The 16,251-nt window shown below is 45.3% G+C and overlaps 1 protein-coding gene across 1 annotated transcript in view; it reads left to right on the forward strand.

Moving 5' to 3' along the window:
* The window catches only part of DOCK2 (dedicator of cytokinesis 2), a 406,436-nt gene that overhangs the window by 25,760 nt on the left and 364,425 nt on the right, over positions 1-16,251 (forward strand). Inside the window, exons 2-5 of the mRNA XM_084762887.1 lie at positions 2,771-2,854; positions 13,265-13,305; positions 14,389-14,444; positions 15,271-15,367. Coding sequence (XP_084619013.1) covers positions 2,771-2,854; positions 13,265-13,305; positions 14,389-14,444; positions 15,271-15,367 — 278 coding nt within the window. The remainder of the gene's footprint in view (positions 1-2,770; positions 2,855-13,264; positions 13,306-14,388; positions 14,445-15,270; positions 15,368-16,251) is intronic.

Consider the following 16,251-nt stretch of genomic DNA (forward strand, 5'->3'; position numbering starts at 1 on the left):
GCCATTATTTTTTCAAACTTTTTTCTGCATGTTTTCCTCTCCTCTCCCTCTGGAGCTCCCATTATGGGAATGTCCGTGTGTTTGGCTGCAGCACACAAATTTATGATCTGTTCACTTTGTTTGCCATTTTCTCTTGGTACATCATCATCTTGGGCTGGCTTGCTCTCAGCTGCCCTGTCTTCAAGATAACTGTTTTCTTTCCACCCTCTCACCTCTGCCATTGAAATTCTTTGATGATCCCCCCCCCATGTGCATGCTATTGTTGTCTCTGTAAGAGTTTCTATTTGAATCCTCTCTCTCTCTCTCTCTCTCTCTCTCTCTCTCTCTCTCTCTCTCTCTCTCTCTCTCTCTCTCTCTGTGTGTGTGTGTGTGTTGAGTTAAGGTGCTACTATGAAACCACATTCAAATCTATGCTCCTCCTGCTTCAGCGTCTGAGTGCTGGCATTGTAGTTGCTTCACTGCCACACCCAGCTCCATTTTTATAATTTCTGTCATCAGTGATATTCCTTACTTCAGAGTCATTCTTCTCTGCTTTCCATACCACTTTCCTTTAGCTCTTTAAATATATGCAAGACAGTTGACTTAACCCTTCATCTCCTAAGTCCAATATTTGCCATTTCTTTTGCCCAATTTTCTCTTAATTTATTCATTCCCATGAACTGGCTATACCTTCTTCCTTCTTAATATATTCATAATTTTGAATTGAAATCTAGATATTTTGAATAGTGTTATAATGTGGTAGCTATGGGTGGCATGTCCTCCTCCTTGGCCAGAGCCTACCGTCATTGCTTGACATGGGTAGTAGTGTTTGGATGGTTAGTAGCTTTATAGAACTATTTTTATGAAGACTATGTTGTTTGTCGAGTGTAGTCATTAGAGACTCTAAGTACCCAGAGTCCAAAGGAAGGGGAAAAGTCTGGTCTGTGCAGGTGGCTTGTGTGCTGGCATCCCTTCAGTGCTTACTCAGGCCTTTGCAACAGCCCAGCCAGACTTCCTGCCTGCAAGGCTATTGAGATTCATAGTGCTGAGGGTCCAGGGTTTCCTTATATTCCCCACCCCCACCCCGGCCTATGGCCAGCATTCTAGCATAGCCTTTGAAATTCCTTGATGTAGTTGTGTGTTTTTCAAAGCCATGATTCTTGGAAGTATTTCAGACCTAATCCTGAATTCCTAGGGTTTGTGGAAGACGTTGTTGTTGTTGTTGTTGTTGTTGTTGTTGTTGAAGTCTTTGCCTTGGTGGGTGAAGGTAGTTGGTTTGTCTTTCATGTTTTTGAGATTGGGCTCTGTAGAGTTACTTCTGTGAGTGTGCTGAGCTATAGATATAACAGCAAGCAAGATATAACACACACACACACACACACACACACACACACACCCCAAAACTTTTTTTGAGAAAAAATCCTTGTGCTGTTTATAGCTCTGGGAATCTGCATCTGAGACTCAGGCTGCCATCATCAAGACTGCCACTGCCATGTGGAAAGGAGAACCCAATGACTCTGCATGGCCTGCCCCTCCCCTGCAATGGCATGACCATCTCATGGTCCAAGTGACCGGAGGAGTCTCTGACAACTCTTGCCCCTCCCCTCGGCACTAACAGTTTGGATGGGAATGAATGTGACTTTGGTGCTTTTTGCATTTTTTTTTTCTGTCCTGCGGACTGAACACAGAACCTTGTACATGCTAAGGAAATGCTCTACACACTGAACCAAATCTCTAGCTCTTGGATGGGAACACATTCCTGGATATTAAGTATTCATCCATGAATCCTCCAGCCATTAGGAAGCAGTGACTGTGGCCTGTGGGAAGCCTCGGGGTCTGTTTTGGTGACTCTAAGTGGGTTGTGGTTGGGTAAGAAACAGGTGAGATGTTCTATATTACGTCCTTTTGCTGTGACAAAATTCCCAGCAGACATAAGAACTTGAGAGGAGGAGGGTTTCTTTTGGCTCAAGGTTTCAGATGGACTTCTGGCCACTGTACATGGAAGGCACAGCAGAGAGTCTCAGTGTCTAAAGGTGGCGGCATCTGGTGGTGACTTGTCATATCTGGATAGACCAGGAAGCAAAGGCTGGAATTGGAAAATGGTGTAATGAAGGCCCATTCCTAGTCCACTGTTTCCACCAGCTAGGCCCAACACCCTACAGGCTCACATCTTTCAAAACAGTGTCCTAATCGATGGCCAGGCTTTCTAACTGACCCCATGAGGGACATTTCACATTCAACTTATCTTACCTATTAGAAAAAGATGCTTTTATAAGTAATTGAGTCATGGAGTAACGGAGAGCCTTTCCTAGTGGGATTTTGTTGCTGAGATGGAGTAGATACAGAGCAGGAGGCCGCCCAATTGAGTGGGTGAGAGTATGGAAGCTGGGTTAGAGTTTTTCTCTCTTGTCTTGATGACGTTGACCAGAATGCCTTCACGTCCTTTGCTGGGCTCACAGCCCCTGCCTCACATGGGTTGCTGTGAGGAAGGAATGAGAAGATGTACAGCCTCGCGCCTGGAGCGCAGCAAGAGGGTGGAAGGTATGGATGGTACAAAGCACATCCTGGTCATCCAGGCCACAGTGCAGGATCCCTGTGGGAAGAGGTCAGGGTCAGTTACCAAGTGGGTCTGGACTGACGATTAAAGTAGGTGGTGCCTTCTACACTGGCTTTCTGCAGCCCCTGTGGGTTTCACGCATGTGAGATAGACGCAGGCAGAGGCAGCAGTGTGAAGTGATGAGTTAAGGTGCCCAAAGGTCTCCTTGACAATCTCCCATGTTCCATTTCGCAGCCATCTACAACTTCCAAGGCAGTGGGGCCCAGCATCTCACTCTACAGATTGGCGATGTGGTGCGAATCCAGGAGACCTGTGGAGGTGAGTCATTATTGCCTACATGCCCCTCATATCTGGACCCTTCACTGCAGGACCCCAGTTGCCTGCGGTACTCTCTCTAAACACACACTTGAGTGACATGGTTTTAAACACATATTGCGAATTTAGTTCAGCCAGCCGCTTGTACCCATGGGATCTGAATCCACGGGTTCAACCAACAACAGACAGACAATATTACATCTGCAATGTGCGTATTCAGTTCCTGTCATTACTCCATAAACAATATAACACTATTATTATTTATACGACGTTGCCATGCATTAGGTATTAGAAGTGGCAGAGAGATGGTTTAAAAAATATGTGAGGACATCCATATGGTCTATATAGATATGACACCATTTTATATAAGGGCCTTGAACATCTGTGGGCTTTGGTATCTGCAGGCAATCCTGGAATCCATCTCTCTAGTTTTCTGAGGAATGACTGTAATTAGAGTTTACTGAACAAAAAAAAAGTGCTTTATTATTTTAGGGTTGTTAGTTTCATAACAAAAGCCTAACTGGCTGATTTGATGTTTGCTATGCTCTCCGTTTGCCACAGTCGGGGGACCATGGGGCTTAGGGCCTGTGGGTCTTCCTAGATGTAGTACTTTATTAATGTGTACACTATTGTAAAGAAAAACAAGCATCATCAAGATTCAGGAGGGTGCTATAAATTATCCTCCTGACTCCAAGAGAGAGAGAAAGAGAGAGAGAGAGAGAGAGAGGCGGTGCTGCACAGTAGTGTTATATAAACTCAGCTCCCAGTGGAACAGGGGCTCAAGCTGGGGCGGTGTGCTGCATAAAGTGGCAGGTCTTTCCTTCCTCAAAGTCACCCGGTCATGAAGCTAGGTGCATATTGAGTGGGGTACACCCATGGTGGTGGGGGTGGGGTGGGGGTGGGGGCGGTGCTTTTTAATATTTGCTCAAAGACTTTGGCTCATGACACAGGCAACTGAAAGTTAACATCACCCGTGTGACTGACACGTTTGATATTATGGGCAGGTCTAGTGTCTAATGACTTAAGGCGTTTGTTAATGTGTCACTGATGATCAGCAGGCTCTGCCATCTCATGTGGCCAAGCTGAACTCCCGGGGTTCACCCCTGCCAGGCCAGCCTGTGACACCTCCTGCAAAGGATACAGAGTATGAGGAATATATGTTTCTTGTGACTGGCAGGACAAAGGAGGAAGAGGAGATTGGCCTGAGAATACAGGCCATGTGCCATCTCCCAGAGAATCCATCGGATGAGGCCCTGGAAAGGAGTACAGGGTGGTAGGAGACAGGCGTGCTGCTGGGTAGGCCTCTGCTGGGACACAGTAGCCAGGAGCCATCTTGTCTTTCGCACAGACCAGGCACTGCCCTTCATCTGGGAGAGCACAGAAGCCTACCTAGTCCTCACATCAGGGCCACTGAGTAGATAGAGTCCTTTGCACTGCTGGATCACTGCCGAGCCTTCCCAGGCGGTGGGGCCCCAGCTCCCTCGGCAGATTTGTGCGGAGATGCTTGTGCATGTATGAAAATTAAAAACATGACATTCAAAGAAGCACCTACAACTTCCGAACAAAGATACATGCATAAATACACAGCTATTCATAAACACAGCACACACACACACATACACACACACTAGCACACACAGATTTATATACAAACCTGTATACATGCAAACATATGCAAACCAAGAGAACAAGCAAATAGGGAAAACTGTTTTGTGAGGAGGGTAACTTAGTATTTCATATTTCAATGCAACTTTTAAGAGAGTCTCTGCCGAGGACTGAGACCTGCTTGCATGTCTGCTTGCACGTGCTGTATGCTTTGACAGGTAGTTTTAGCTACATCTTCTAGACAATCATGCACTGCTCAGTGCCCAGGGGTAAGAAACCTCCCAGCCTTGGCCTTTTGAAGCTTTTTGAATACAGAGGGGATGGGCTTGGCCCAGGGAGTGGGTGGAGGGATGGTGAGGAGTGGGCGGGCAAAGGAACGCCTTCCAGTAGACTCAGGCCTGTTCTAAAGCCTGCACTCCTTCCCATGTGCAGGCCTTCCTACAGTACAGCCCTGTGTTTTACATGTCTAATTCTACCCATGGCTGAAAACCTTCTATATTTGTAACCTTCTTATTGGTTTTAATTATTTATCATAACATACCTATTTCCACCAGAAAAATGTTTAAAAACTATCCTGAGGTTAATAATGGTTACCTTTGGGGGGCTGGAATGTGAGTGATAATTATTCTGTATTTTTGTGAATTTTGATTTTTTTTTTCCAAGCATTTGAATCAGAAAAGTGCTTTCTGCTTCAACCAGCTAAGAGCTTTTTAGGCTTCTCACCTGGAGAATTATGATCACACAGCGCCTGGGCTTGTTCTCTGGATTTTAAAAAGGGGGAGAAACTGAAGAGAGAAGCAGTGGAGCACCATGATTGACTCAGGAACAACGTTTTTTGTGTTCCTTCTCCTCATCCAGTAGAGCAAGCTGCAAGGGACCAGTATGGGTACATATCTATGCAAATACAGCCCCTGGCCACTTAAAGGCTAAATATTTGCATGCCTCGAATAGATGAGGCTACCCCCTTCTTTGCTCAGTATTGTGTTTTAAATAGGATTTGTCTGCTTTGAATTCATGCGAGGGTCCAATCTCTGAAGTCTTGCGCTAATGGTTATTAACAAGGGTGGAAACTTAACTGTGGTGTTTATAGGCGAGGCCTTTGGAATACAAAGTCATTAGGATGGAGGCTCCAGGAGTGAATTTTGGAAGCTTTGTAGAGAGTAGGAAACAGACCGCACAAATATAGAGAAGTGTAGAGGCTGTTGCGATGCACCAAGGGGGACCCTCACCAAAGGCTGCAGTGTGCCTGAGAACTTAAATCTCTACAATCAGGAGCCATAAATATCTCTGCACTAATTACCAGTAAGAATGCGCAAACCCAATTCTGATTGGGGGCCTTGGATATACGTGGGTTTTATTATAAAGATAACATGCTACGATACAAACTCATATAATTCAGAAGGACTGGCATCTTTTCAAATATTTAGTGACTTCCAAAGATTCCAATCTCATATCCAGTGTGGTAGTCACTTCCGTCCTTTTCCCCAGTTTAAATGGGGGTGGCATAGAGCGCTCGCTCCCTGTCTGCCTTCTTTGCTCAATTAAGTACTAAGGTAAACTAGCTCACCCGATGCCTGTGACCTACTCATATCACCATGCTCGTGGCCCGCATCTCACTATGCCTATGTGTGCGGTAACAAGAAACCCAACTCCAAAGATGCCAAGATGCCTCTGTTTCTAACGCCTTTTTAAAAAGACTGTCTCGCTATGTGCCTCTTGCTGGTCTAGAACTGGTTGTATAGGCCGAACTGACTCTGAACTCATAGAGATCTGTCTGGCTCTACCTTCCAACTACTGAGATCAAAGATCTGGGCCACTGTTCATCCCAGAGATAGAAGGAGAAAAATCACTGAACCAAATCACCATGGACAAATTAATTAAAGCAAGCTTTTATTTTATTTTATTTTTGTATACATGGGTTGCTTCTCCCTAATTCAGGGTTTGGGAAATCAGCATTGGATGTAAGGATGATGAGAATTTTATAGTTCAGGGGTAAGTGATTTCCAAATTTGGCCAGCAAAGTAGGCAGGGTTACAGGAGCGGAGCATAAGCAAAGAGATCTTTGCAAGGTAGGAAAAACAAGGAAGTCATAACAAGGTAGTCACAGGTGGTCATATAAACTTTTGAAACAAAGGTAGGGCTGCAAGATGGTTGTAAACAAGTTTGTGAAACAAAGCCATGGTTGCCATTTCTGAGAACAGACACTACAGAACCATCTATAGTCAGGTTACAGGTGGGAGCGCAGCCCAATCTTTGAGAAGCAGAGGTTTAATCATAAACAGGAATGAACCTAATTTGTCTTTACTATAAGATGGTTTTTATGCCTACGATGGAGGCAGGCTGGTTCTTTACCATCACACCTAGCTGTCTCCTGGACCATAGTGGAGGATGTTCTTCTGAGGTAGCTGGACTTACTTAGAGTCTTCTTTAAGACATTGGGGGAAGGGAATGTTTGATGTTTGTCCCACCCTAGTCCTTTGTGCCTGGCTTGTCCTTTGGAGTGTCTGGAAAAGCCCACATTCTGTTTACTGATACTTGTGTATGTCAGGGTGGTGGGGTCCAGTAGGAAAGGAGGAGGCGCTTCTAAAGGAGGCTCTAAGATGTGTTTGGATACAGTATCCAGTTAAACAAACACATGGGAGGGTGAGAGGAGAGGCTGCTGGGAGATCTTTTGCTGTTATAAAACAATTTGACGCTGCACTGTTTTCTATCCAATGACTCCTTCTGAGATCCAGCCTTCTCACCTGACAACATCTGCAGCTCTTCAGAGCTGGCAGATGCCCACGCCCGCAGGGCTGCGTGGGCCATAAAGAACTCAGAGTGGGTGGTAAGGGAGGGCTTGAATCTACCACACACAGAGTGGGGCACAAAGGAGCCCACAGCACCTTCTGTATTAGCAACCCTGTCGAGGGTGATCATGACCCAAACAATAGGACCATCATGAGCTCTTCACAGGGGATCTTTTAAAAGCACCACTCTGCCAAGAGGCCTCCTTTGTTCAGATGTGTGCTGGAAGCAGCCTGGAGTAAAAGGTACTCTATTGTTTTGAGGATGCTGCTCCATCCACTCTCTGGATGAGTATTGTGAGTGAGGGGGGCTGAGATGTCAGAGAACTTGAATTCTGTCTCAGTTATTCAGTTGTTATGGAAATATGTTGAACTGACACCAATAAAAAAGAATGGTATTCTAAGCCTGTAGGTTCTGAAAACAGAAAACATATCTAACTTGCTGGATTATGGTATTAATGTAATTATTTTCTTTTTTAAACAAAGGATTTATTTATTTATGTATATAAGCACTCTATTACAGGTATGCCTGCACAACAGAAGAGAACATCAGAGAGAAGAGGGCACCAGATCTCATTATAGATGGCTGTGAGCCACCATGTGGTTGCTGGGAATTGAACTCAGGACCTTTGGATGAGCAGCTAGTGCTCTTAACCGCTGAGCCATCTCTCCAGCCCCAATTATTTTCTAAAAGGAGATAGTGTCTACTAACTTTTAAAATATTTCCCTTATGGTAGACACAGGGAAATATCTCTGAAAACTTCACCAATTTAATTTTGATGAGCCAGGTGCTCTGCTTATTCAACGTGTCAGCAATCACTCTGACAGTAAAACTTCGTCTATATTCTAATCTAGACGTTGATTCCAGAGTGCCCACTCATTTTAAAATACATATATTTTACTGTATATAGTTGAGGCCTACAACACGATGCTATGGAACCCAAAGAGTGAAATGAAGTGATTACTACAGTGAAGAAAATTGCCACAGCTGCCCATCATCACAGCTACCCAGTTTTGATTTTGTGTTATTAACCCAAGTCCTCATACTGCACATATCATTCTCGACTTCTTCACCTTACGTATGTGCATCTACGGTTCTGTAACTTCTGAGCCATATCTCTCCATGTTTTCCATACTCCATTCCCTTTACTCCCCTCCATCACCATGGTTTTGTTTTCTAACTCCACATATTTGACTCTTATTTTAATTTTTTAATTTGGAGATTATACTTTCATTACTTTTCTTCCTTCTCTTTATTTACTCTAAGCTCTCCCATATACCCCTCCCTACTCTCTTCCAAATTTGTGGCCTCTTTTATTGCGTGCATGTATATGTATATGTATCTCTCTCTTTCTCTCTCTCTCTCTATATGTGTGTATATATATATACACACATATATATACACATATATATACATATATATATACATACACACACACACATATATATACACACACACATGTATATATTCCTGAAAATAACCTGTATGTTTCATATAATATAACTTGTATGTATGTTTTAAGGATTGACTTTTGGCACTGGACAACCAAATGTGCGCTCTTCCCTCAGGAAGACCAACTCCACCACTCCCAGCTTTCCTCCGTTGCCTGTAGTTCTGTGGCCTTTTGCTTGTCCACTTTGGCATGTCCGTTGTGTTATCCTTGTTCAGCTCACACTTGTCTTGTTGGTGAGACTACGTGGATATAACTTGTGATGTTACTAGCAGACACTATCCCACAGCAAACTCCCTGGGTCCTCTGGCTCTTCATTGCTCTTAGAGTCCACACACAGGTGAGATCACACAGTATTTTCTTCTCTGTTATGTGCTTATTTGACTTAGCCCATGGCCCAGGTTCTGCCAACTAGCAGAGTCTCTTTTTCCCAGGCTGAGTAGTATTCTGTTTGGCTACCACAGTTTACACACCTCAGTTTCTTGATGCCTTCACTGATGGATGCTTCCTTTGCTTCTTAACTTTTATAAAGAGAGCTGGAGACTGTTGTGAATATGGGAGCATAGGCATCTTTAAGAGCTGATGACGTCATTCCCTGTGGGTAGATGTCTAGAAGAGAGCTTGGTGGCCATGGGGTAGTTCTGTTTTTAAATTCTTTAGTAATCACCATAACGCTTTCAGTAGTAGCTGTACTCATCTGTCTTCCTGCCACCAGTACACTTTGTTTCCTTTCCCCGTCACCACCATTTATTACCTCTTGAGTGTTTGAAAGCTTTCTCAATAGTCACCAGGCGGCGTCTTAGAGTGGTTTTGAGTCGCATTGCTCTGATGACTAATGATGCCTGGCAACTTTTCATAGTCCCGTTGGGTGTTTTGTATACTCTCTGGAGAAATGTCTGAAATGGATTGTTTGCTTTTGTACTATTGGGCCACATGAGACCTTAATTAATTTGGGAATTTGCCCCTTATTAGGTAAATAGTTTGTAAGTATTTTTTCCCCCAGTTTCCCAGTTGCTACCTAATTTTGTTCTTTATTTTCTTTACTTTATAGGAAGCTTTTAATCAGAGCCCATACTTAACCTCTGATCGAACAGATGCTTTGTGATCTTGATATTATTATGTATCTCAATACCAAGAGCTGAAGTACTCTCAGGTACTCATCATGCAGATGAAAAGTAATATCCTGCTTTAGACATTTCTTAACAATACTCGGATATTGGCCAGATGAAAGGTGCACACCTTTAATTCCAACACTGAGGAGGCAGAGGAAGGCAGATCTCTGAGTTGGAGGCCAGCCTGGTCTACAGAATGAGTTCCAAGATAGTTGGGGCTACACAGAGAAGCCCTGCCTCAAACGAACAACAAAATAAACCAAAAAGCAAAGCAAAACCCCAAATCCAAAAACAAAAACAGAAGCCAACCCCCAAAGCTCAGATGTGATTGAAACCCATGGCTTCCTATTCCCATAGTCCCTACTTTCCTTTTGTCAACAGGAAAGCCACAGTTATCTTGAAACTGGAATGTTTCCTTCTGTTCAAAGTTTTGTACCTTTACTAGATGTATTCCTTTATAATCGGGTTACTCATTTATTTGGAATTATGTATGTGAGTGTCTGGATGGACGTGTGAACTTGAACTCAGGTGCTCACAGAAGCCAGAAATCTCAGCTCCACTGAGCTAGTCATAGGCTGATTGGGTGCTAGGAAATGAGCTTCCTAGCTTCTGCAACAGAAGTGGCTACTGTTAATTGCAGAACTATCTCTCCAGCCCTCATAATCATGTTTTCAAGATAGTTTTTGTGACACTCCTCTGTGGGGAGCTGCTACTCTTCTCAGATGAAAGCACTCAGATGAAAGGCTGGGCTGACATGACCAAGTGTCATGCTGCCTAGATGGTGCCATCCCTTTGTTCAGAATTTCTCAGTGTGGGCAGGCTTGGGGGAAAGAGAGAAAGAATGGGGTTTCTTGGACAATGCAGGGGGTGAGCAGGAGACTACAACCAAATGCTTTGTACATGGCTTTCCTTGTTTCTTCACCTCGCGGCAGAGATGGGGGTGGAGATCGCCCCTGTAAGATGGCAACTACCATACAGATGGGCACCCCTCCATGAACTAAGCAGCCTCTAAGGTCCCACCTTCCAATGGTTAAGAGTTTGACTTAGGAATTGGAGGATGGGCTAGTGACTGTTTCATGACAAGGGTCAATGTAATATTGATATTATTGAACTTAAAGCAGCATTCAGGTTTGACAAATCCAGGATTCACTAAGGGTTGTGTTACAAGAGACTGATTTTGATCACGGAGTTTCACCAACACTTATCTGCCTATATAGTCTTGAGCACACACATGGAGGCAGCTGACAGCAGACCCAATTAGGGAATTGACATCAGGGTTAAGAGGTGGTCAGCAGGGCTGAGGAAGCCCGAGAACAATCGTGATGTTGCTAAAGGTGCTGAGGTCACAGCCCTCTCTTGCTTAATGGTGATATTTCAATCCTAAAGGTCACTTTATTCTAAAGATCTGTTCCCAAAAATAGGTAACCTGGTGTATATTCACAGTATACACTAGGGGCATAATTGGGCATAATTGGAGATAGGATATAGATTATGGGGGTGACAGTTACCTGGGAGGAAGCAAAGCTTTGAAAGTCGGGAGAGAGACCTATAAGGTATTCACATGTGATTGAATCCCAAAGGTCCACAAAAGTGAAGTCCTTTGGCCCCACTCTGATGGGTGCCCCGATAGAGATGTGAGCACACTTTGAGTGCAGACCGTTGGTTCCCTATTATTTGAGGAGTCTTAAGGGCTCTGGCTTAACAGGCTTTTACTAAACCTCCAACTTTGTGAACTCAGTGCATCAACTGATGTTTATTTCAACTTCATCAATGAAACAGGAATGATAATTCTGGTGTACAGGATTTCTGCAAGTGCCACAAGAGAGAACGTGTATAGCATGTCATGACTAAAGTGGCTGTGGATGGTAGCTAGTACCAATACCAGTCACTGTGCTGCAGTGAATACAGTAAAATTCAGGAGTCTGTGACTTGGAAACGTGAGCCAGAATGCCCCCATCCGAAGTGTCTTTTCCTCAAGGCATTTTTGTCACAACAACAGAAATGGACCGCCAAATTCCTTCCCCTAAGATCAGCAGTGGCTCCTTCTATATCCAAGCATGCACTGGTTGAGTGACTGTGGACAAATTGCTCAATATCTCCGAGTCCCGGGTAGGCTACTCAGCTGCACAGCAGAATAATGTTGATTCCTGCTCCATATGGCCGTCGAGAAGATGAAACGGCTTAATGCAGAATAGCTCCTGGAAGGAAGCTTTCATCCCAAGCTCCAGACTCTTCCTCCCCAACTTCCCTAATTTCCCTTCTGTTTTTTTTCTATGTCCTTTCCCTTTCTTCTCACTTTCTGTCACTCAGAAATAAAGTCCCCATGGATAAGACACTGACCTTCAAGCTGGTCCTGACTGGGAGAGTGACTTTGCATTTCAGTCATTTTGGGGGTGGGAGGAAGAGCAGGGTCTTGTGAGGATATCTGTCAAGACTATATTCTGGCGACAGTCTGTTAGCCCAATAATGAGGGTCTGTTAATGAGGCACTCGGCAGGTGCTTTTTATTTACAAAGATGACAAACGCCACCAACGTAGCTGTGCTCCAATCATTTCAAAGGCCAGTGGGCTCGTTACTGTGTGCTGCGAACTCGCACTCATTTCGTCAGAGGTCTCTGAGTCATCTGCATTTCTGTTAATTGAGCTATTCTTTTTACAGTCCTTGGGGGGAGGCGGGGGAGTCCTTTAAAATGTTTGTCCCTCTACCTGTTCACGCATGTATGTGTTTGGTGATGACTAACTTCAGAAAAATCACATTTCAGACATCATTTGCTGCTGTTAGAATTGTCCATATTACTTTAAGATGATGGCCCAGGTCCCTGGGCCTTTCCATGCCTAAGACAGGACTTGCAAACATGCATGTGACCACACGCAGGTGAATAAGGAAAGGAAGGACGCCAGGGACTGTGGGTTTGAGCCATCTGTCTGCATGATGGATGCGGAGGCTTCTCTCCAAAGGCACATAGGACCACAAGGCCCAGTGCACTAGGGGCCTCACCAAGGTATCTTCACATCAGTGTGTGAACGACTCCTGGTACATGTAGATGTCGCTTGGAGATGATGGCAATCAATGCAATGTATGTCATTTGGTTTTGGTTTTTTGTTTGTTTGTTTGTTTGATACAGGGTTTCTCTGTGTAGCCTTGGCTGTCCTGGACTCTCTTTGTAGACTAGGCTGGCCTCAAACTCACAGCTATTCACCTGCCTCTGCCTCCCAAGTGCTGGGATTAAAGGCGTGTGCCACCACGCCCGGCAACACAATGTATGTCGTACTGTGGGCTTCTAGGTTTGTCCCATATGGCAGGTTGAAAGCAGATTGCAACCATTTCTTTGCTAGGTGAAAATAAGCAGACGAAAAACCAAACCAAAACAAAACAAAACACCCCCAAACCCAAAACAAACACAGCTAGCAAAAGATGCAGAAAAAGTAAAAGACCTTTGCCTTTGTTTTCTCTTTGCAGACTGGTACAGAGGGTACCTCATAAAGCATAAAATGTCACAGGTAAGGTCAGTTTGTTTCCATCTGGGACAATGCAGGATGTCTTCACCTGCATTGTCCCTGCTGCTTCTCCTGGGAGTTCTTTCCCTGTGTTGCTCTTCAGCACACAGAGACCACCCCTCCCTTCAAGGATCTGTGCAGCTGGCGTCTTCTCCTGGGCCCCATTGCACACACTCTGCCCCCACTCCCTCCTCTTTCCCCATTCTTTAAGGTGATCTCTGGTGCCCTCTTCTCCTTGCAGCCTTTGTTGACATGCCATTTGCATGATCCCCCTTCCCAGGGTCCCCTGGAAATGGTGCACTTTATAGGTGAAGCCAGTCTCTGTCCCTTCCTTCAGCGTTGTGTGGGCATTCACTCATCTCCCCCTGTGACACAAAAGGACAGGCCCAGGTGCCCTTCCAGATGACAGAGTGCTCTGTCATGTCATCTCCACGGCGGCAGGCACTTGCTTTGCCTGCTCCATTTTCTCAACTGGTGCACAGCAAAGTGGCCATGTGTCCCCGACCCTGCTTACTGCTTGAGTTCATGGAGAAATTTCCAAGTGCCCGACAAAGCTCCCTTGTCATCTGGGCTATGGTTATGAAGCATCTTCTCTGATGTTCAGGGATGCGCAAGCCTGCCCTGCCTTCCCAGAGGACAATGAGTTAAATCCAGGGAAAAGAAGTCTCAACATCTCAAAACCTCAAGTAAAGCCAAGGACTTGCTTCAGACCCAGGGCTCCTCCCCCCACCCCCCACTAAGGGGTGTTGCTTCCCAGGAAGTGGGCAGCAAGGGGAAAAGTGAGCTTGCATCTCTGAGAGTGAAGGGCTCGCACCCCTGTTCTACTGATCTCTCCCCTTGCCCACCTGAGAGGACAGGCGCCCATGATGGTGTCGAAGCATCCTTTGGGATGTAGAGTGCAGAACACTAAGACATACACACGTGGGTTAGGACTCTGTGCCTGCGCCATCTGACTAGTCCTAGGAAGTCTGGTGGTTTCAAAAGCCAGTAGCTTAGTTGGGGATGGGTGGAGAGCTCTAGAAGGACCATGAACCAGTTACTCTTCTATGACATGTCTTCCATCCTATTTTATTTTCTTTCCTACAGGGCATTTTCCCTACATCTTTCATCCATATCAAGGAAGTGACCGTGGAGAAGAGAAGGTACTTGTGGGGACTGGGTGAGAGACTCAGTTGGTCAAGTGCCCACCTTGTAAGCACTGGGACCTAAGTTGAGTTCCTTCAGAACACACAGAATAGGAGCCCGGCGTGGCGCTATATACTTGTAAGGCCAGTGCTTGAGGACTGCCGTGACAGTTGGGGCCCTGGGGCCCTCTGGCCACCTAGCATAGCTTGTTTATCAAGGGCCAGGCTGGAGATCCTGTGTCAAAATCCACAGAAAGCAAAGGGAGGCGGTTGCTCCCCGGGGAACAGTCCCTTGATGTCCTCTGGCTTGTATACAAAAGGCACATGTGTGGACACCCCCCCCAAACACACACACACACACACACACACACACACACACACACACACACACACACTTACGCACGCACGCACGCACGCATACGCACATGCACACACACACACACACCCACTTAACACACACACAGAGGTACTTGTGTTATTTGTCAGGCCAGGCTCTCCTCATGGGTGCTTTTGCTTAGTTGGCTTTGGCCATCTGAGTTGGCAGATGTGCTGGGCCCAGCTCATTCAGCTGCTGTGTTTATTTGTGTCCTCCCCACTCTGCTTCCACCCCACCCCCATGGGGGGGGGATTAGTCAGTTTGGAGAATCAGCTGCCTTTGGACCTTATGAAGTCAGTTTGAGTATGTGAGCAGGAGGGGCCTCCCTCTTGACGGAGGGCATTTAGAGACAAGAAGGCCCATCTATTTGCATGATAGCTGCAGCTTGCTGCAAAGTTTCCCGAACTTTCTCTGTTTCACACCCGGGTCTCCATTCCGTCTCGCTTTCTCTCCCACCACCCTAAATAGGAACACGGAGACCATCATTCCCGCAGAAATCCCTCTGGCCCAGGAAGTGACTATGACGCTCTGGGAGTGGGGGAGCATCTGGAAGCAGCTCTATGCGGTGAGAGACAAACCCATCCCTGGAATGCAGGATCCAGCCCTACAGCTTCTGCTCAGGCTTAAGCTTGACATTAAGCTCACTTCCAACTGGAGCTCTGCGATGCAGAAGAGAGGGCGCACACTGTTATGTGAGAGGACATTGCTACACAGAGAGGTTAAGTACTTCCTTTGAGGCCACACAGGCAGCAGTGCCAGCTATAATCAACAGAGCCATGTGGGAGTCTTGTGTTTTAAAACAGGTGCCAAAGCTGTTGAACTCGGGTTTGCATACGAATCGCCTTGCTATCAGTTTATAAAATAAATCCTGCCAGTTTAGTAACCTGTCCCTTTAATAGGCTTCAGGGATTTGATTTGGTGTTCTGCTGGCACTCTGAAATATCCACTTGTCATATATTAATTAACTGATGGCTACTGTCTTCAGATCTGTGAAGACGCTTTGACCCTGAAAAAAAAAAAGACCACATTTCATGTGTTTTCTCTGTTTCAAAGCAAATTTAATTTAAAATCCTCCTTTGATGCATCAAAGCTCCTAATGAAAACAATTAGCTAAGCAAACCATTAGACTGAGAGTGAAAATGTCAACCAAGGCTTACTGCAAGTTTGTTACACCCTTACGCACACCCACTGGTGTGTGCATGCTGTCTGTAGACTTATCTTCTATTGTAAATATTGACACCCATGTGGAACTCTAACATGAGGTAATTAGCACGTTCAGTCTGTAAGCTTCCCAACGGTTGTCAGTAAAATTTAGTGTTATGTATTGTTCTGCTTTTATTACCGTAACGAAAGTACCCTAGGCAGGCTGACTTACAAAGAGGCTTTCTTGATGTCAGATTTCCAGAGTGGCACTGAACATCAACATTAGCAAGAGGCAGAAAGTGTGTG

The sequence above is a fragment of the Acomys minous genome (assembly GCF_964271855.1).
Source record: "Acomys minous genome assembly, chromosome: 16".
Taxonomy (NCBI): domain Eukaryota; kingdom Metazoa; phylum Chordata; class Mammalia; order Rodentia; family Muridae; genus Acomys; species Acomys minous.